Raw genomic sequence first — 21,295 nt, forward strand, 5'->3', positions numbered from 1 at the left:
TGAGTTTTTCTTTATGGATGATTGTGTTTTGTGTCATCGTTTAACTTATTACTATCTCACATTTGGATGACTGTAATAACTTAAATACTTTTATTATCTCACTTTTGGATGACTGTAATAACTTAAATATTTTTATTATCTCACATCTGGATGACTGTAATAACTTAAATACTTTTATTATCTCACATTTGGATTACTGTAATAACTTAAATATTTTTATTATCTCATATCTGGATTGCTGTAATAACTTAAATACTTTTATTATCTCACATTTAGATGGCTATAATAACTTAAATAATTTTATTTCTTGGATGCCTGTTAGTACTCAAATACTTTAATACCATCATTTAAATGTTTGTTTTATTATTTAAATGTTTTGTTTATTATTTAATTGATTTGCTTATTAACTTAAATGTTTTGCTTGTATTAAATCTTTAAATAGGGTAATGGATATGTGGAACAATATAAGAAGAATAATTCAATTATATGACGATGAGGAGGACAATGAGAGTGTCTTAATATTTGCTACTCTTTTAGAAGAGCAGAACTTCTATCAAAAGAGGCGTTGTAGGGATTCCATTTTACAAGGGGAAACATATGTTATGGAGATTTTAAACGGCCATAGAGAAAGACGTTATGAAAATTTTAGGATGTACCCTGAAGTTTTCAGAACATTGTGTAGTACCCTGAAAGGTATAGGGCTGAAGGATTCTAAATTTTTAACTGTTTATGAACAAGTGGCAATCTTTTTGCTCACTTTATCTTATAATCAAAGGAATCGTGTTGTAGCAGAGAGATTTCAACACTCCACTGAAACCATTTCTAGACACTTCCATGATGTGTTGCATGCAGTATGTCAGTTGGGCACCCATATCATTGCCCCTCCTAATTTTTCTGTGATTCGGAATAAGATTAGAGAGTCTTCTAGGTTTTACCCTTACTTCAGGCATTGTGTGGGAGCTATAGATGGAACCCACATTCCTGCAACTCTGCCAGCAAGTACACAACTTCTATTTCGTGGTAGAAAGGGTTATACTACACAAAATGTAATGGCTGTATGTGACTTTGACATGAGGTTCACATATGTGCTAGCTGGGTGGGAAGACTCAGCTAATGATTCGAGAATCCTAAATGAGTGTACTGAAAATGAGGCAATGAACTTTTCAGCTCCATCAGCAGGTAATATTATTTTACAAATTCACTTAATATATGGTTAGTTTATCATACTGTATATATCTTTATGTATTCTAAACATGGCAGGTAAGTATTATTTGGTGGACTCAGGGTATGCCAAAAAGCCTGGTTATTTGGCCCCATTTCGAGGTCATACTTACCACTTTCAGGAATACCGTAGGACTAGACAACCTCGTGGTCGGGAAGAAGTGTTCAATCATAGGCATTCATCTTTGAGAAATATAATTGAGCGATGCTTTGGGTTATTGAAGATGAGATTCGCTATTTTGAGGGCAATGCCTCCTTAGAAGTTTTCAACACAAGTATTGATTGTAATGGCTTGTTGCACATTACATAATTTCATCAAAAATCAGCATCAGCCTGATGACATATTTGATGGTAATGATCCTCCTCAAAGTGATGGTGAAGATGATGAGATTGTTGAGCATGTGCCTTCGGCTCAGCTTCGAGAAATGGATCATTTGCGTAATACTATTGCTGATCAAATTTGGAATTCTCTTCAGCACTCTTGATCCTTCTGAAAGTGATGGTAAATTTTTTCTTTTATATGTAATATATTTGTTGCTATTGTGAGCTTGCAATATATATATGTAATATAAATCTTTTTTACAGATATATAATTCAACTTAAATGCTATTATTGCAGATATGAAGTGTGTTGATACTCTCTTGAAGGCCACATGTGCTGTTATGAAGATGATGTGTCGTTGCCATTGTCAACCACTTTATGAACTTCTTATCAATTTCTAGTGACAACTATGTATTGTTAATGCTTTGTTCCAAACATTTTATGTACAACTTAAACTTGTTTAATTTGTTGGTTGAATATTTAAGGACTTGTAAATGTTATACACTCTATTTCAATTATGCTTTCAATTGAGTTTGTTTTTATTTTAATGTTATGTTGGACTATACAGGTATCAAGATAATAAAATTGAAGCAGGTTATTGCAAAGAACTTGTAAATAGGTTATTGCAAATTTTTTTTACAAATATTGACTCTCATGTAGTATTGTAAAATGTGACTAGAGATTATTTATTTTTAATGTTGAGTTGGACTATACAGGTATAATCATAATAAAATTGAAGCAGGTTATTGTAAAGAACTTGTAAATAGGTTATTGCAAATTTTTTTACAAATGTTGACTCTCATGTAGTATAGTAAAATGTGACTAGAGATTATTTATTTTTAATATTGAGTTGGACTATACATGTATAATGATAATAAAATTAAAGTAGGTTATTACAAATAACTTGTAAATAGGTTATTACAAAAATTAATATATATATAATTTGGTGGGGGTTTACATTTTTTTACAAAAGAGAAGGCAAGAATCTGTATTTTGGAGTTAAATTCCCACCAATGCAGACTTATAAGAGTCGAAAATTATTATCAGAGCTGTGTAGTATTTTTTTTTTTTTTCTTTCGCTAATGCGAAAAATGAGCAAAATGAATGAAACACAAACCTATGGACAATCATTACCAAAGGAACAAACTATACTAGGAAATTTCAAATAACTTAAAGTGTAGTTTCAGATCAAGATAACATGTTGTGTGTGTGTGTGTGTTTGTATGTTCAAATTTTAATATATTTATTAAAAATATATAGACTATTTATATAGAAATAAATTTATAAATAAATTTAAAATTTATAAAAATAAATTAAAAACAATGATAACCAAATATGTTTTTTGTTTCTGTTTTATTTTGTTTACAACAGTTGGAGCTACCAAACATGATTTGTTTTTAAAATTCTTGAAACGCATGACTTACCAAACATGTTTTGCATGTTTTTGTTTCCGACATTTTTACAGTAAAAGATCGTTCCCAAATATGCTTCCGATTTTTGCCAAAACACTCCAATAGTAAAAACGCTAATTCTGTTTTAGCCAAAAACAAAACGCCTAAAGTAAAACGTATGCCAAACGGGCCTTGTGATGCCCCCTAATTTTGGAACACGGATTGATCAAGTCCGCGCACAAAATCAAGGGATATCAAAACAATTTAAGTATTTAACAAGCACAGAATACAAAGATGAATAATAAAGAATAAATAAACCGCTGAAGAAAACTAATAAATAAATATTACTTAATGATTCTCCAACAATTACAATTCGGAAATCCCATAACTCAAGGACCCCTTAAAACATTATCCAATAATCCAATACTATTTAAAAGTACACAAGATGAATAGACGAATGACAGTCTCCCAGCTGCGGATCCTCAACCTCGAGACTGGAACCTCTAATAACCTGAAAAATAAATCGTGGGTTAAACCCTACGAGCAAGTTCACTCTACCAGGCCTCTGAAAACCAATAAGCAGATCATCTCTGATCAAAACCAAACCTAATAAAGTTTTAACTTTAATAAAGCACGATATACATGTCTATATATAATTATATATACTATACTAATCACATCCATTAATAGGTTTATTAAATTTTCATACCTATTAAATAATTATTAAAATAATATTCATACCTAGACCAATCTACCATTTCATTTTATAAAAACTCCTTTGACCTTAATCCCATCCTAATCAGTTGTCTAATCATTTAAACAACAAATTATAATAAAAGAAATACTCTATTTAATCCCAACCTGATAATGATTTAAATTGTTTAAATCACATATCCAAAATCCAAGTTTTGACAAATCATCCACGTCTTCCCCAATATTATTTTATTAATGTAAAATAATACACTAACCAGTAAGTACTAAACTATTCTCATTTAAGAATATCTAACCCTAATCCAATCCATACATACAACAACCATAGATGATATTTTAATCATCTAACACATAACAACGTAATTATGCTTTGGCAAATCAACCATGCCATTGCAAATATTTTTATTTATATATTGGCAATTCAACCATGCCTCCATAAGTATATTTATTTATACATTGGCAATTCAACCATGCCTCCGTGTATGTATATTTATACATTGGCAATTCAACCATGCCTCCACAGGTATATTTATTCATACATTTAATTAGCAATTCATCCATGCTTTCCATATATGTATTCTATTCATACAAATATTTAGGTAATATATTTAATCATTTGACAATTCATCCATGCCCACACTTTAACCATGAATTAACTTTAAAATTAACAATACGCTAAATCATACATAGCCATCACATGCATATTATACGCATATCATTAATTTAACAACCAGCCTATTAAGATATGCCAAATAAGAATGATAATATTAATCATCTTAAATGATTTATATATATATATACCTACACATATGTTATTTAATGTATATATGTGTTTAACACCTTCTTTAATAATCCTTGATTATTTAAAATCAATATACATACATACATACATACATACATATATATATATATATATATATAATTATTTATATATGGGTATATATGGGTATACAACTCATAGACAAATTAAACTATATATACCCATATATAAATAATTATATATATATATATATATATATATATATATTTATACACTTCATTCCATAACAAATTATTAATTTATTATATTTATACAAATTAGTGCAACTAAATATGTCAGAAATAGTTTCCTTTAAATACTCCATATTGGTTTAAATAGTTTTCCGACACTTTCTCACTAAAACATAAATATCTCCTAGTAGGATGGGAATCTGATAATGAAATTGGTACCATTGGAAAGAAGACGAAAAATCCTTGAATTTGAGCTCAAGAATGACCCAATTTCGATTTAAAATGACTAAGTTATGACCTTTTTAATTTCTAGTGTCGAATTAGGCCAACATAGTTTCCCACGCGCGCCCACGTGCTTACTATGCACTTGCACGCGCTGGATTCAAGCCTCCTTGTGTGCTGGTATTGGCTAAGCTCTTTCAGCTACCGTGAGCTCACCACACTGAATCCATCACTTCCTTTATGCCGCATCCAATGGTCATAAATGAGTGCGCAAATGAACACGCTCACACTAGATTATTTTCTATTAACTATAATAGATCTAAGGTCCAGATCAGCGAGTGCACCATCTTCTCATGGTCTGCAATACACCAAATAATCCCATAGTTGACCAGACCACTTCTATGGTCCAGATACACATGCGCACCAAAGTTTTATGCGTCGCGATGCACCATATCAATTCACATAAGTTTAATTAATCAAATGGCCCTAATTGGCGTATACACCCTATTATCCTACACCGCGCCGCACTGGATCAATTCTTTATTGTGCCGCCGCTCCACATGCGCCAGTTACCTAGTATATATATATATATATATATATATATATATATATATATATATATAATTATTTTCCTAACAAATAATAGGAAAATAAATCCTAATAAATTCCTAAAAATATCAGAAAAATTCCAGAAAATTACAGAACAATTCTAGAAAATAAAGAAACCATAATTAACTCTCTTGGGTCACAAATCCACCTATAGATTGATTTTAAAATATACATAACACCTATATATATCAATTAAAATCCAATAATCTAAAAATCAAATATAATGGTTTATACTTTTTAATTATTCCGATCTAACCATAATTTTTAAACAAATAAATTTAATTAAAGCCTTGATACTCAAGGTGAAATCCTTATGAGTTCTAAGAGGAAAGTTAGAGAAAACCCGCCTGAAGGTTTCGAAACGAAACCGACGCTTTAAGCTTTAATTATCTCTTCCAATTCCGACGTCCTCCTTTTCAGATCCGACCTCCTCCTTGTCAGCCCTTCTTCTTCCTCTCTCTCTGTCTGTTTTATTTTTCTAACGTGTAAAACCTTTAACCCTAAAGCCTTATGTGTATTTTTATACACCTTAAATTCCAAATCCTATTCCAACTAGTATTATGAATTAAAATAATAATCTTTAAATAATTTATATCTATAAATATATATATATATAAATATATATTCCTTCCATAATTAACTCATTAGTTAATTAAATCATATATACTTATAAATATCAATAAATATATATCTATATATATATCTTTCCATAACAATTATTAATTAATTATATTTATATATAATTATATATATATATATATATATATATATATATAATTGATACAAAAGTGATCATTTAAATAAGTAAATAACCACGGACCTTCATTAATTAACCCAATAAGGTTTCATACAAGCCCAAGACCACATCTTTTGGTCCAACTTTCCTTAAGCCCAATCCAATTAATTTAAATAAATAAGATAATTAATTAAATACAGAAATTAAAATAACTAATTACATGAAGCACATAAACAAACAAGAATTTACAACTAAGTCATATAATACCAATAAAATCAACACACCAATAATTCAATCAATAATCAACCACACAAACAATCAATCATCATACATAATCACGAAATATAACTTAATTAAAATAAGATAATTAATCTAGCACTCAATAAAATAAAATAAATCATTGAAAAATAAAATAAAATAATTAATCCTAATTAATAAATCTTTTAAAATTATCGGGGTATTACAGGCCTTACCGAAGCCGAGAGTCCCACTTTCTCAAAAAATTCCCCCCTCCAGGTAAAAATTTTGCCCGGGTAACCAAACCAACCCTAAAAGTAATTTGGTCACTCTATTTTCAGGCTTTGACTTAGATGATAAATACTGAATGCTCTCCTAACTCGACGGCATTCATCATATAAGTCAAAGCTAACCTACCACACTACGGATATCAACTTTTCTCTCAGATACAGTTTTGTCTTTGCTTCATATAAAATAAGCTGTCCATCTCAGGGTATTTTAGTCAATATCATTAAGTTATCAGGAGGGCACAAGCCACAAAAAAAAAAAAAAAAAAAAAAAAAAAAAAAAAAAAACCAAAGTCAATTTTTCTTTAAGAATTGTTTTAAATTTCAAAAATCTAATTTTTGAAAAAATGTTTTGAATGCTTTGATTTTGTTCTAATATATATATATGTATATCATTATTAAGACATAGAATAATTTTAAGTAAACAAAATTTCATAGTTTAAAGTGGTCAAAATGGCCACTTGGTAAATTTCATTCATTTCTTTTAGAATTACCTAAAAGTATTCCTAGCTAGTTACATTTTGAAGTTTTACAAAGATTTGATCTTTCAAAAAGTATGATTAAATTAGTTCAAATTAATTTTTTTTAATAAGTTCAAAACATGTGGGGATTAAAATTTTCAATGAATTTTAGGATTACAGTTTAAGTTTATTTGAAAAAAAGGAAAGAAAAGAAAAAGTAACAAGCAACAAAAGCATTGGCCTAACAAGACCTAAGGGCCCATTTGTAACTGTTTTTGCTTAGTCTTCTTGTTTTTGTAAAGAGTCAAAATATAAAGTATGTTTGATAATATTTATTATTATTTAAAAATATGGAAATGTTTATAAAAAAAAGTTAAAATTAAAAATATAAAATTGATGTTTTTTATTGATTCACTAACAAATACACTGTTTATAAAATAAAAAATTTCTAAAATAATACTCTTGACTGGCCGTTTAAATTTTGAATCTTTCAATACGGAGTATTTTTTTTACCAAAAACTGTTTTGGTATGATTTTGTTTCTAAAAATATTGAAGCAAATTTAGCTTACAAAACAAGGTTATTGAGAAACACTGCTTCAAGTCAAAATAAAAGCTATTGCTAAACAATCAAAAGACTTTTCGAAAAAGTAAAAAGTTGAGATTCTCTCGCTCTAGCATTTTGGATCTATCACAGTGGTTTCAACACTAAACCAACCTTTCTCAACCACAATTCGTCTATTTCTTTGCCTTACTAATTGGTATTTTAATCGAAATTATCCACAAAACCCATCCCCCCACACGATGAGGACAACCCAACTACCGTCTTTAACTCCACCCAATCGTCTCTAGAGGCGTGTGAAAAAATCTCATCAACACACTAATAAAGCGATTTTCTGTTTCAGTACACAAATATCACTTCAATACACAAATATACACACTCAAGCTTTTCATTCTCTCACATCCAAAACATATATGGAACTGTAACGATCTGAAAATGGAAAAACCCAATTCTCAGACAGATTCATTCAACTGGGACTATGTGAGTTCTGATGTAACGGAACTGATTCTCTCTTACCTCCCAATCCGGTCAATTGTTCGTGCCTCTACAGTTTGCAAGCTCTGGCACTCGATCATCACCTCTGTGTCTTTCTCCACTCGCGTCTCCGCCGCGAAAAAGCCCTGGTTTTTCCTCTACGGCCAGAACAACATCTTCTTGAAGAACAACCAAGCCTTCGCTTTCGACCCTGAAGCCGATGAGTGGATCAAATTGCCCACCACTCTCTTTCCCTGGCCCTCTTCCCAGGAAGAGTCCTTCATCGGCTCCGGCGGCTTCTGCTTCATCACCACCTCCTCCACCGCCGCCAAATTCAGCTTCTCGCCTATACTCAAAGCCTCTTGGCGCCAAACCTCACCTCTTCGCTTCTTTAGATGCAACCCTCTTGTGGGTGTCTACACCGATGGGTCTGGCTTGTCTAGGTTCATTGTTGTTGGTGGTGTTAGGTTCATTGGTGGATTAGTCGATATAGAGGACAGATTGGCTGTTGAAATATATAACCCTAATTTCGATTCCTGGGAGCTTTGCCCTCCTTTGCCTGTAGATTTCACATCTGGGAATTCGTCGCAGTGGTTGTCATCTGCATTGTTCAAGGACAAATTCTACGTGTTTGGGATATATTCGTGTTTTGTGTCGTCTTTTGATTTGAATAAGCACTTTTGGAGTGGGGTTCAGACACTCCGCCCTCCAGGGGTGTTGTTTTCGTTCTTGATTTCGTGCCAGGACCAGCTTGTGTTGGCAGGATTGTGCAATGCACCTCCTGGGCCGTCCTTCAATCTGTGGAAGATTGATGAGAAGACAATGGAATTCAGCGAGATAGCAATTATGCCTCAAGAATTGCTTTATTGTCTGATTGATAGCGATGAGGATGATAAATTTGCAAGCTTGAAATGTGTTGGACTGGGTAATGTTATCTATGTGTTTAATGAGGAGCATCATCGGAATTACCCAGCTTGTGCTTGTGAAATTAGCAATGTGTCTGGTAAGTGCAGCTGGAGGAGGGTCCCCAATTTGCCTGTACATGCAAATCGGTTCCATAAGCTCATCAGCTTTTGTTCAACTGTTTCACTTGATAATGTTCTTCGCGGTGAAGTGGAAGAGCTTGGTCCAGAGCAGGCTAGCTATTGATTGGTCAACTTTTCTTCTTGGTATGAATAGACTTTGGAATTTCATTTTCATATGCTTGTATATCTTTATTAATCTTTCATTGTGGGTGCAAGTAAATTGGTGACCACAGTTGTTCCAGGAGAATGATTAAATATGCCATATTGTGTGCAGTAATTAACTTCGGGTGAACAGGTGTTTTTTAAAGTATAATATGTAGTATTGATTTAATCTATGACCATACGCATTATCATCCTAATGTTGATCATAGGCTAATATATTAATTTAAATTATAAGATTCAGCAATAAAATCTGTTGATTGTTTTGTAGCCAGTAATTCAGTTGAGAATGGCCTTTTGGATATATGTAGGCCGGGTTAGTTATTTCTATTGAGTTACATGCCGGCAATGGTTTCTTCAACTAAAATTTGACTTGCTTTTCTAATCCTCCCTTGCTAATATGCTAGGATATGACTTCATTGCACACCCTTTTTGTTAAACATAACCATTTGAGTGTTGTAATTTGTAGTCATTATAATCATGGCTTTATGTTTTTAATGATTTCATTATTGTACCTTTGATCAACTTTTCTTCTTGGTATGAATAGTCTTTGGAATTTCCTTTTCACATGCTGGTATCTTTACTAATCTTTCATTGTGGGTGTAACTAAATTGATGACCACAGTTCTTTCATGAGATTGATTAAAGATACGAAATTGTGTGTGGTAATTAACTTGAGCTGAACATGTGCCTTTTAGAGTATCATATGTAGTATTGGTTTAAGATATTACCATATGCATTATCATCCTCATAATTAGCATGGGCTAATATATTTCTTTAAATGATAAGATTCAGCAATAAAATGTGCTGATTATTTTGTAGCAAGGAACTCAGTTGAGAATGGCCTTTTGGAAATATGTAGGATAACTTATGTGGATGGCTACTTTTAACTTATTGTTTTTGGCCTTTTGGCAGATGGCCAAAAATTTATAAATATGTGGGAGGTATTGATTGAACAATTGTTTCAAGTGGCTTTTGTTATCTGAAAATAGTTTAAATTGTCAAGTCCTGATACTACCAAATTTAATTATCTGTGCTCAAATGAACTTGGATTAGGAGCAAGTTTATGTCAAGTATTTGGATCAGCTACATGATTTCTATTTTTACCTTTCTATTTTACTATCTATTCTGTCCTGATGATAGTTAAGAGAATCGTTGTTCATTTAATGCATTAAATGTTTTCCTTAGTTACAGATATGTAGTCTTTAATGTCTTAATTTATTGATGTTAGGAAGCTAGGTGCATCCACATTTCATCCTTATGGTTACCACCTCATTTCCATGTTTATGTTACATATTTTGTTAGGTGGTAATTGGAGGTGTCCAAGGTTTTATCCATGAATGGAATGTCTCATTAGTAGCCTATGTCTCAAGGAGGCACCTTGAGATGCTCTGCAGGTTACACGGCTGTCATTCTTAAAGCATGAGCCTCAGCCAGCTTTGTCACAAATTGACATCTAATTTCCACTTTAGATGACCTTAAAATCTAATTGGAAAATGAATTAATTATAACATCTGTTGAATGATTGGAATGTGCCTTGAGAGATGGCATCTAAACGCTAAAACCCTTGTGAAGCTTAGACAATCACTCATTGGACTGCTTCTACCAGCTTATAGGTCACAGTGATAAATTGATTCTACCATGACATTGATCAATCTTTGTTTCTTAAATTCTTGCAGAAGAACTTCTTTGAGCCACCTGCTATGTTCAGCTACTCCAAGCCGCAATACTTTCGTTCATATTTTTTTTAACTTTCATTTTCATCTCAATGCTGGGTGCAAGCATGTGAAAAACATTTGACTTTCTTCCCTTTATGTTACAGGAGGAAATAAGATGGTGCTGTAGAACTGGTTTTGCATTTCATTTAGCAGTTTTCTCTAGTCAAACGTTCAATTGTCTGCACTTGAATGTTATAATAGCTATACATAAAATAATGCTATCATAGATAGATAACAAATAGTGGCTCATTGTTTAATCTTAGATTGGTGATCATAACATTTGATTATGCTCTGCTTATTTCACAGGAAAGTTGATGATGGATTTGCAATACTAAAAGCTACTAAACCTATGAGGATCGTCTAAAATCATAAGCTTGTGGTTATGATATGATCAAAATTGGTATGATAAATGCTACTGAAAGAAGGTCCTTCATCTTTGTTTCATGTTTTTAGGCTACAGGGGTTACCAGCTTCATGTTAGGGTGAAGTGATAGAGCACGAGTCAGGCTGCCGTATATGGTGTGTGATGGTAAAAGTCGTGTAAACAACAGGATGTACCTTGACAATTGCTGCAGTAATGATGTTTCAACTGAGAATGTATTATTGATGACGTTTTCAACGAGCCTGTATTATGAATATAAGGACGATAAACATGTGCAGTACACTAGTCAGTAGCGCTTTTGTACGAGAAGTGTAAACAGAGTTGGAATGAATCTCATGTCGTGTTGGGTGTCTCAAATGCATGTGAGCTTGAGCCCATCCGAGCACCATTCCAGTTTTTTTTTTTTTTTTTTTGAAGCACCATTCCAGTTGATTAGGTGTTTTTCCTGTGTCTACCCTATCAAACTTCAAACCATTTAATTATTATATGCTTAGTATTCAAAATCCGTCACCCATTGAGCCTGGATTTCATTGCAATTACCATCTTTAGTGGGATTTCTATTACTCGGTTTCTTTCCACAGGGTTTTCTTTCTAATTTTTTATTGTATGAATGATGGAGATGACCGTGGCGTGTTGAAGTTGAATGACCTTGAATATGCATAATGAACCGATGATATTTCTGGAATTCGAAGCATGAATATAACAAATGTTATGGAAGAGTGATTTAAGACCAAAAATTGGAAGGAAAAAAAAAAATAAAATAAATAAAAAAAAACCTTCTATTCTCGTTGCTTTTCCTAACAGCTAATCTTGTTCACACTCGCAATTATATGGTGATCTCTCAAACTCATTGGAGTCAGTTGGGTAAAAAAATTAGATTAGACGGTTTCTAGTAGCTCTCTCTAGATTGGTCTAAGGGGTTAGACGGTTGAGTTATATTCATATTTATCAAATTTCTAATACATACTTACAACTTTTCGTATACATCATATTTATTATTTAATAAATTTGACTTTTACGTTCACTTGGTTGAAATTTGAATATTTAAAAAAAAAATAATGAAAACTACTCAGGAAACGGACAAAGAACAGAATAAGAACTATATGATACAATACATAATACAAAAAGAACAACTAAAAAAGGAATTCTTATTTTGGTTAAAAGGTAAATTTGTGAATCTTTCTCTTTGATACGAACAATCCTCAGCTTTTGACAAGATTTGGGGCCGAAGAAAAACAAATGATATACCGGGAAGAACAAAATAGCGAAGAAGACTTACGAAAGTTAAAATAATTTTTTTTCTGTTGCAGAAAAGAAGAAGAAGCAAAAAAAGTATTTTAATTTCAGTCAAAATGTAAAGTTGAATTGTACATTAATATACTATGTATAATATATTATATAAAGTATATATTATAGTGTAATGCTAGTATGAGTTCTCCCTCATAAGATTTCTCGTGAACTCTTATCTTTTTTTTTTTCTTTTTTTTCGGTCATGTTTATATATAAATATTGAGACAGTTAAAATTTCATTCAAAAATTCATTAACAATAAATCACACGAGTCGGTCAAAGTTAATAATGTAATTTAGACAAAAAGAAAGAAAAGAAAAAGAATATATAATTCTCGTTTAGTCATTTTTCGAGTACTTGAGTTCATGTGTCAATATTTGTACATAATCGTGACAAAGAAAGAGATTTACTATATATTGTATAATGTAGGTAAGTGGTATTCATACATATGCTGAAACAAAGTGTAACGGAGTAAATTTTTTTCTTGGCTTGCTGATTTGGCGATACTAGATATTGTCAGGGGAGATGATTTGGGGTGGCAATTCGTGTTCGTGGGTATTCTACTAAATAGTAAACTTAAACCCGATCCATTTAATAATCGTGTCAAGAACTCTCAACACTAATCCAATTTGTTTATAAATTAGGTTGACGTGTCTTATTTATCAAAACGAGACATTTAATATTCAATCAAATAATAAATACTAGAAAAAATTTGTCATAATTAACTCAAATATTCAAAATAAGAAGAAAAATTACAAGCTAGTCAAAGTTTTTGTTAAAACAACTTAACTAAATTTAAATATATATCATATTACATATGTCATATTCATAATTATGACATATTAAATTAAATGTGTATAAACACACGCCGACAAATAGTATTATAATTTGCCACCCTAGAGATGACAGTAATTGGAACCCTTAGATGTCCAGGAGAGAGTAACTGGAAATGGGGTTTTTTTTCTTTTTTGAATGGTTAAAAAACTATAGTTCAAAACGTGGCGACGTGTGGTTTGTTAATAATTTGCTGAGGTTTTAGCCCCTCTCTCTCCTCCCTCTGCCAAAAAGGTTTTAGGGTTTTTCTCTCTCTTCCTTTTATTTTAATGTTTTTATTTCTTCTTCTGTTTCGCTCCCTTGACATCAAAAGCAATGGATAGATACCAGAAGGTCGAGAAACCGAAGCCAGAAATACCCATAAACGAGAACGAAATCAGAATCACCTCACAGGGTCTGGTCAGGAACTACATCAGTTATGCTACCAGTCTTCTTCAGGTACTTTTTATTTTTTTGGGTTGTATTTTATTCTTTTATGGGGTTTAGTATTTATTTATTTATGTCGTGATTTGTTTGATTTATTGGGTTGTCGTCATCATTCTCTTTGATTCTATCAATGTATTGTATGATATCTATAGGATGTTCTCTTTGTTGGTTTTTATTAATTTATATAACAATTTTGTGGCATATGTTGAAATTATATAGCATGGATACATTGTATTATACTTTGATTTTTGGGTAACATTTTTTTCTCTCTTTTGTGGGTTTTGATTGATTTATAGGATCATTCTTTGGAAACAGTGATACTGTTGTAAAAGATGATTATACTTCTATTTATGGGATAGGTTGGGTTTAGTATTTATTTATTTATGTCGTGATTTGTTTGATTTCTTGGGTTGTCGTCATCATTCTCTTCGATTCTATCAATGTCTTGTATGACATCCATACGATGTTCTCTTTATTGGTTTTAATTAATTTATATAACAATTTTTTGGCATATGTTGAAATTGTATAGCATAGATACATTGTATTGTACTTTGATTTTTGGGTAACATTTTTTTTCTCTCTTTTGTGGGTTTTGATTGATTTATAGGATCTTTCTTTGGAAACAGTGCTACTGTTGTAAAAGATGATTATACTTCTATTTATGGGATAGGTTTTGCACTTTATTTTGACTTATCTAAAAAAAAAAAAGGTTTTGCACTTTATTTTGATGGGGTTTGGGTGGTGACACCATGAAACTCAATTTAGATTAATTCCGTGTTCAGCTTTGTTAGTTACTGTATTTGGATGACTGATTTATGTGTGTGTGTGATACCAACCAGTTGCCTTGTTTCTTTGTCGAGATTGTTGTTAAATCATTCTCGATTTATCCTCATGTAATTGTTTAGTTTATGGTGTTTCTCTTTTAAGAGGTTTTAGTGAATCTTTTTAGTCATTGATTGACAATTGTGTATATACCATGCACCCTTCTCCCCTTCTGCTTGCTTTTCTATTCTTCTTATATATGCTTTTGTCGTGTTTGTCTTGGTAAATTTTAGAGGTGCAATTCTGAGTAATTGACTCTCTTTGTGGTGTCATTAAGCTTACCATATCTATATATGTGCTAACTAGTTGTCTTAAAATCATTGAGAAAATATATAAGCATGAACAATTCAAAACATGTGAAATAAGACACGCAATTGATCTCTTTTTGACAATCAAAATGAGAAAAGTGATGATGTAGATAAAGATATTATGAAATTAGTACGGATAAGATACTTATTTGTACTGATTCTTTTTCTATTTACTTGTGGGCATTGAGGAGAAACACTACCATGATGTTTGCATTACTTATACCTCACTGATTCCATTTCTATCACAGCCATCACCGGAATCATCAGGACTGAAATGACTTCCTTCACACGACTGCAAAGAGAGAGAGAGTGAAAAAAATGCTACCCAAAAATCAAAGTACTATACAATGTATCTAATATCTATGTTATATAATTTCAACGGATTCCAAGAAATCGTTCTATAAATTAATTAAAAACCATCAAAGAGAAAAGCGTGTAGTACTAAAGAAATTTATAGATGGAATGAAAGGGAAGAGAGGAGGGGAAACCTTTCCCTCACAGCTTGTCATATTATTTCATCCCAAAAGTGAATGGAAAGGAAGAAAGGGCTGTCCCTATTGTTCTTTTTATGTTGTTTTTCCTCAGCATATTTGTAAATTCACTCAAATCCTTTTATTGTCCTTTTCTTTGTGCTCCACCAATCAGAATGGAAGGAAAGGCTCCTTCCTTTCCCTCAGATAGCTCTTCCACCCCTTCTACCCTCCAAACCGAATCTTCAAGCTGGGGGGGGGGGGGGGGGGGGGGGGTTGTGGTGCTTTCAGAATGAATGTGAAAGCACTCCAACATATACAAGTAGACATGATCCAATGATTGGTCTTGTGAATGAAAACTCAATCGTAGCTGATCGATCAATTCCCATGAGCGTGTGAGGCATCAAATCCTATGAAATCATGAACCAAGAATATGGTATGAAAGTGCTTCAACCAAATTGTGAAAGAAGTGGCCCGAAACGTCTAGTAGTTCTAGTTTTGGGGCTACGAAGGCACATCTTGTTGAAGATGCTGGATGGTCGTCTAAGCTGGATGCTGGGGGGGGAGCGCTCACTCCAACATATACAAGTAGACATGATCCAATGATTGGTCTTGCGAATGAAAACTCAATCGTAGCTGATCGATCAATTCCCATGAACGTGTGAGGCATCAAATCCTATGAAATCATGAACCAAGAATATGGTATGAAAGTGCTTCAACCAAATTGTGAAAGAAGTGGCCCGAAACATCCGGTAGTTCTAGTTTTGGGGCTACGAAGGCACATCTTGTTGAAGATGCTGGATGGTCGTGTAAGCTGGATACTAAATATGGCGAGTCTTTTCTCGAAGGCTTCATAAGGGACATTTTGATCATGCCTGAATGGCGGGGGGGGGGGGGGGGGGGGGGGGGGGGGGAGACTGGCAAATTGATCCACATTCCTTCCCTTGTGTGCCAACACGCTCTTGTCAGGTAAACATTCTCTGAGTGGAGCGGGATATAACTGGAACACTTGTGCTCTATCTTACCTGTTCAATCCGTACCAGAGGGAATTGATGGTGGTAAGTCGGGATGGCGTGGCCTAAAGTCAAGGCTCTAAGACCATTTTATTAATATGCTCACCAATAGAATGGAGAATCTTCCAGCGCCAATAACCATTTCATATAAGATCAGCAACTTTAGCATGAAGATGGGCCCCTAATTTTGAATGAAGTCTAACCCTTTCACCATGTCCATAGGCCCACTAGTGTCTTTCTTTGGGAGGAGAATGTTCGAATTCCAAAACGAACTTCGACTTGCGTGTGTTTAAGCATTTAGCTCCTTGAAAAAAGAATACCCATTACGACCGAACTCCACACATGACTCTCATTGATAAACCGTTGGGGGGGAAGGGCCTACGTTTCCAGCTTGGGTGATTTCCCATAGGATAGTTCGCGAACAGTATAAACAGACCCTTTTTGCCCTAATTCAAAGTAAGAAAAGCAATAGCTATTTCATTGTAAATTATCCTTTTCATGCCTAAATTGCCCTCAAGAATATGCATGCTATTCTCTCCCTATCCTAAAAAATTGATTTCACAGATAAGTCACACAATTTTTTTTTCCTATATACTGTTAATGCACCTACCCTCCTTCCAACTAGTAAGGCCTCAACTTGATCATTGATCTAATCATTGAAGCTTCTGCTTAATTTCTATTTTTTTTTTTTGTAGACTGTTGGTAGGCTATTATGTAGAATTATGTGCTTATTATTGAAAATTTGTTTTGTCAACGTTTTGGCTTGATGAGTATAATATGAATTTTTCCAAAATCTGATGAATTTCAACTAGGTTTTTCCCCATATTATTGCTGTGTTCCAGAAACATGTTGATTTGACAATTATTTAAGTTGATTTAAGGAAAGAAGGGAATGAGAATAACCTACACTTGAATCGGTGTTTCCTCAAAGGTGTTTTTACTTAATGAATGATTAAGTTGTCTATAGGAATATAACTTGTAAGATTATTTCAACTTTCTTCTTTACTTGCTTCTTGAGATATGGTTGTTTCTGGCATTGGAACTCTGACATGTGAATGCTTCAACTGATGCTTCCTTGTGTTTTTCTCCTTTCCCATGATTGTATCATTTAGCCTCTACATTTGAAAGTGAGGAAGCAGATGCCTACAGATTCTGAACACTACTTAAATCAAGGAAATAGATTGATCTTGAATTCATAAACTAATGGTTCATTGCTTGTACTAAATGCATATAGTACTTGATTATGAATATTTGCAAAATAATTAAATGTTCAAAATTTACATGATTATGGCTTATAGTCATTGCACAGTTGAAATGGTATTTAATTTTGTTAATTCATGTTTGTACTGAAATGATATGTGGGTATTAATTTACTTTTTTAGTTAATATGCAAAATATTCCATTTTAAAAATATTTTTTTTACTTTTTTTTTTTATTTTTCCTTCAACTGTACATTGAATCATTGATTTACTTTGTTCATAAAAAAATTGAAATGATATATTTACATTGATTTAGCTAATCCGTTGAACTGAGATGTTGAAGAATTCCTGCATTTTATGTTGACTAGTTTTTGTTGAATGTTTTATTTTCACCCATATTTATTATACATTTATATCACATACCTTTAGAAGATCTTGGTAGTTGGTGCTTAATGCCTTGAGCCTTTAACAACTTTGCTAAGGAGTATCACCTGGTGGCAATAGTCGCCTACAAACTGATACGGTTTGTACAATGTGAGTCAGCTCCGGTGATTGTTTCATCAAATGTTACTTCAAGGATCCACTTTAACAACTTTGCTAAGGAGTATCACCTGTTGGCAATGTCACCTACAAACTGATACGGTTTGCACAATGTGAGTCAGCTCCAGTGATTGTTTCATCAAATGTTACTTCAAGGATCCAGCTAAATGAATAGCGCCTTTAGATGTTTTTCCCCCTCTTTTTTAATTTTCTATTTTATTTTTATTTTTTGTATTATCTGAATATTATGCCTAGGTTTATTTTATTTTATTTTAAATTTAGTAAATATATATATGGATTTTTATATGAATATTTTGTGTTTGTGTTTCTGGGGTGTGGCTATATTTTGTTTTGTGTTTCTGTTGTGTTGCTATATTACGTGTTTGTGTTTCTGGTGTGTTGCTATATTTTGTGTTTGTGGTTCTGGTGTGCTGCTTTATATTTGTCAGGAACATATGTTAGATATATATTTATATAATCAAATTTATGATCCTTTTTTTAGGAGAAACTTGGAAGAGAGATAGTCTTGAAAGCAATGGGACAGGCAATAAGCAAGACAGTTGCCATTGCAGAGATTATAAAGGTTGGACATCCTTTTCATTTCCTCCCTTTTTAACTTTTGGATGGTTCATGTGCAAAAGTAGCTCAATGTTTTTATCATGATTTCTGAAACAGAGGAGAATCCCCCAGTTGCATCAAGATACAGCCATTACTTCAGTGAGTATAACTGATGTATGGGAACCCATTGAGGAGGGCCTTTTGCCGTAAGCTTCTAGTCTTGTTTACCACCTCCAACTTAATGCTTATACAGAACTGTCTTCTAATCCTTGGATATTATTGTCTGCTACAGTGTGGAACAGACTCGCCATGTCTCAATGATTTCTATCACCTTGTCGACAGAGGAGCTAAACAAGAACTCACCAGGGTATATTTCCTGTCATCTAAATTGTGTTTTAAGATGCTATTTAGGAAGCCAAGAAATGAGACCATTCGGAGACAAAGTCACTGCTCTATTAATGCAGAAAAGATTGCCTTCAATAAACTTTGGATGTCCCTGAGTAACGACTGCCTTTTGTGAACCTTCAAGTCGATTTCTGTTGTACTCTCCTGCAGAATTATTGTGACTATCGGCCCTAATTCATTGTTTCGCAAGAATCTATGCCAAAAATGTGTTAAATGTCCGACCACCGAGAGTGCTTTTGGGCATGTTCTTTTCGGTCCTAATTGGAATTTTTTCCCATAGGTACCAAGCTCCATCTTATCCGGAGCAAACAAAGCCACAGTACTATTATAAACAACAGCAACAACCAAGACAAGCACGTGCTCCTTATAATGCCGTTAATGAAGGTGATGTCTGCAAGGAGGAAAATGAAACTGATTGTTGAACTTATATTTATTGTTTTTACTAACACATGTTGCGTTTAAACTTAAGATTCATATGGCCGAGGCCATGGCCGTGGCCGGGGCAGAGGGAGAGGACGGGGCTGGAACAGGGGTGGATATAATAACTATCAAGGTGTTAGTTCTAAGACTGCATTTTGTCATGCAAACGATTAATTCCATTTTCATGTATAACTCTAATAGCATCCCTGATTTTTTTCTGTTTCTTTTTTGACAGAAAATAATGGGTATTCTAACTGGGGCCGAGGTGGTGGGCGTGGCAGAGGTTGGGGCTATCGTGGTTAGTATGCTTTGTTATCTAGATACTCAAATAAATTTTCTTGTTTGACATTTACCGTGGGAACCTTGAAGTTTGTCTCAATTTTTAGGATATTTGTGAACTTGGATAATTCAGGAAGTACATATAGATATTCGCACCAGGCATTTCATATGTGCATATTCTTGTTTTTATTGTGTGATTGATTTCGCAATTAGCAATGATGCCACCCGTGCATGTTTAGATAAATATTCGGTTTAATTGAAAATTATGATCACCTACTTTTTTGATAGGTGCTGGATATGGAGGTGACAGAGGTGGAGGCAGAGGTTATAGCCGTGGCCGTGGACGGATGGGTGGCCGTCCAAGGGGTGGTGGCAACCAGGTTTAACAGTGGATTGGTTTTCTTGCCTGCTCTAGCTAAATGATTGCTGCAGATTGGTTTGGTTTTCGTGCCTGCTCTAGCTAAATGATTGTCTTGGCCTACTGGTTTTATAAATTGAAGTCTGTTTTGGAAAGCATGAAATTGTGGGCAAGCTTATGTATAGTTTGTTGCTTTTATTTAGCCGAAGAAGTAGCCAATTTTTTTATTGCCCTGTTATTTGTTTCATTCTTGTGGTCCCAATTACCTTTTATTGTATTTATCCTAAAATTTCAATTTTTGATGTTGTGGGGCCTTTTTTTTTTTTTTTTTTTTTTTCCTCTCTTTAAATAGCTTTCTACATTTTTTTGGATTGCCATTTCTTATGGATTTTCATCTAGTTATGCTGAAATTTTGGATTGTGCAAAACTGCATATGCAATTTCTCCGTCTGTTGTGGAAGCAACCAGACTCGACTTTAATCTAAATCTTTGTCAAACAACGAAAAATAAATAAATAAATAAATATATATATATATATATATATATATATATATATATTTGTACTTTACAGCAGTATTAAAATCCTAATAGTAAATTATTTTTTTCATAAATGAAGAGTTGAGAATTTGAGTAGGTATCAAAATCCTATTGTAGTTAAAAAAAAAAAAATTTAAAATTTATAATATTATTTGATTAATTTTTTTTATTAAAAATGAAATAAAGAATTAAAAAATCTATATGAGTACGTATATGTATTTTTATAAATTTATTGGAACGGGTTTATTGTATCACGCGTCTCGATTTCTATTATTCCTAAACTTGTGGCTAACACAATTAAGATCCATCGAATCGGGTCCCAGTAAGAAAGGGTTG

The 21,295-nt window shown here is 33.0% G+C and overlaps 3 protein-coding genes across 3 annotated transcripts; all 3 read left to right on the forward strand.

Annotated features, from left to right (window-relative positions):
* The first annotated feature begins 446 nt into the window (after nt 1-446).
* Nucleotides 447-1,706, forward strand: LOC132269636 (protein ALP1-like). The gene is made up of 3 exons (XM_059770886.1): nt 447-1,179; nt 1,261-1,466; nt 1,548-1,706. Exons 1-3 carry the CDS (start codon nt 447-449, stop codon nt 1,704-1,706), a joined length of 1,098 nt encoding a protein of 365 aa, XP_059626869.1.
* Nucleotides 1,707-8,024: 6,318 nt separating this feature from the next.
* Nucleotides 8,025-12,024, forward strand: LOC132269116 (F-box/kelch-repeat protein At3g24760). Its single transcript, XM_059770156.1, has 2 exons — nt 8,025-9,389; nt 11,428-12,024. Exon 1 carries the CDS (start codon nt 8,182-8,184, stop codon nt 9,367-9,369), a length of 1,188 nt encoding a protein of 395 aa, XP_059626139.1. The 5' UTR covers nt 8,025-8,181; the 3' UTR covers nt 9,370-9,389; nt 11,428-12,024.
* Nucleotides 12,025-13,804: 1,780 nt separating this feature from the next.
* Nucleotides 13,805-20,725, forward strand: LOC132269117 (uncharacterized). Its single transcript, XM_059770157.1, has 8 exons — nt 13,805-14,064; nt 18,906-18,986; nt 19,079-19,167; nt 19,254-19,328; nt 19,647-19,750; nt 19,836-19,919; nt 20,022-20,084; nt 20,354-20,725. Exons 1-8 carry the CDS (start codon nt 13,942-13,944, stop codon nt 20,449-20,451), a joined length of 717 nt encoding a protein of 238 aa, XP_059626140.1. The 5' UTR covers nt 13,805-13,941; the 3' UTR covers nt 20,452-20,725.
* Nucleotides 20,726-21,295: the final 570 nt, after the last annotated feature.

The sequence above is a fragment of the Cornus florida genome, unplaced genomic scaffold (genome assembly GCF_030987335.1).
Source record: "Cornus florida cultivar Cherokee Brave unplaced genomic scaffold, ASM3098733v1 CherokeeBrave_3.0.0_Hap2_Chr08, whole genome shotgun sequence".
NCBI lineage: Eukaryota > Viridiplantae > Streptophyta > Magnoliopsida > Cornales > Cornaceae > Cornus > Cornus florida.

Excerpts from the sequence above, each read along its gene's own strand:
- LOC132269636 (XM_059770886.1), top strand. The coding sequence starts at position 447 with ATGGATATGTGGAACAATATAAGAAGAATAATTCAATTATATGACGAT. Across the intron at positions 1,180-1,260 it reads CTTTTCAGCTCCATCAGCAG|GTAAGTATTATTTGGTGGAC; the intron begins GTAATATTATTT and ends TAAACATGGCAG. Across the intron at positions 1,467-1,547 it reads TGAGATTCGCTATTTTGAGG|CATCAGCCTGATGACATATT; the intron begins GCAATGCCTCCT and ends ATCAAAAATCAG.
- LOC132269116 (XM_059770156.1), top strand. The coding sequence starts at position 8,182 with ATGGAAAAACCCAATTCTCAGACAGATTCATTCAACTGGGACTATGTG.
- LOC132269117 (XM_059770157.1), top strand. The coding sequence starts at position 13,942 with ATGGATAGATACCAGAAGGTCGAGAAACCGAAGCCAGAAATACCCATA. Across the intron at positions 14,065-18,905 it reads ATGCTACCAGTCTTCTTCAG|GAGAAACTTGGAAGAGAGAT; the intron begins GTACTTTTTATT and ends TCCTTTTTTTAG. Across the intron at positions 19,168-19,253 it reads ATTGAGGAGGGCCTTTTGCC|TGTGGAACAGACTCGCCATG; the intron begins GTAAGCTTCTAG and ends TGTCTGCTACAG.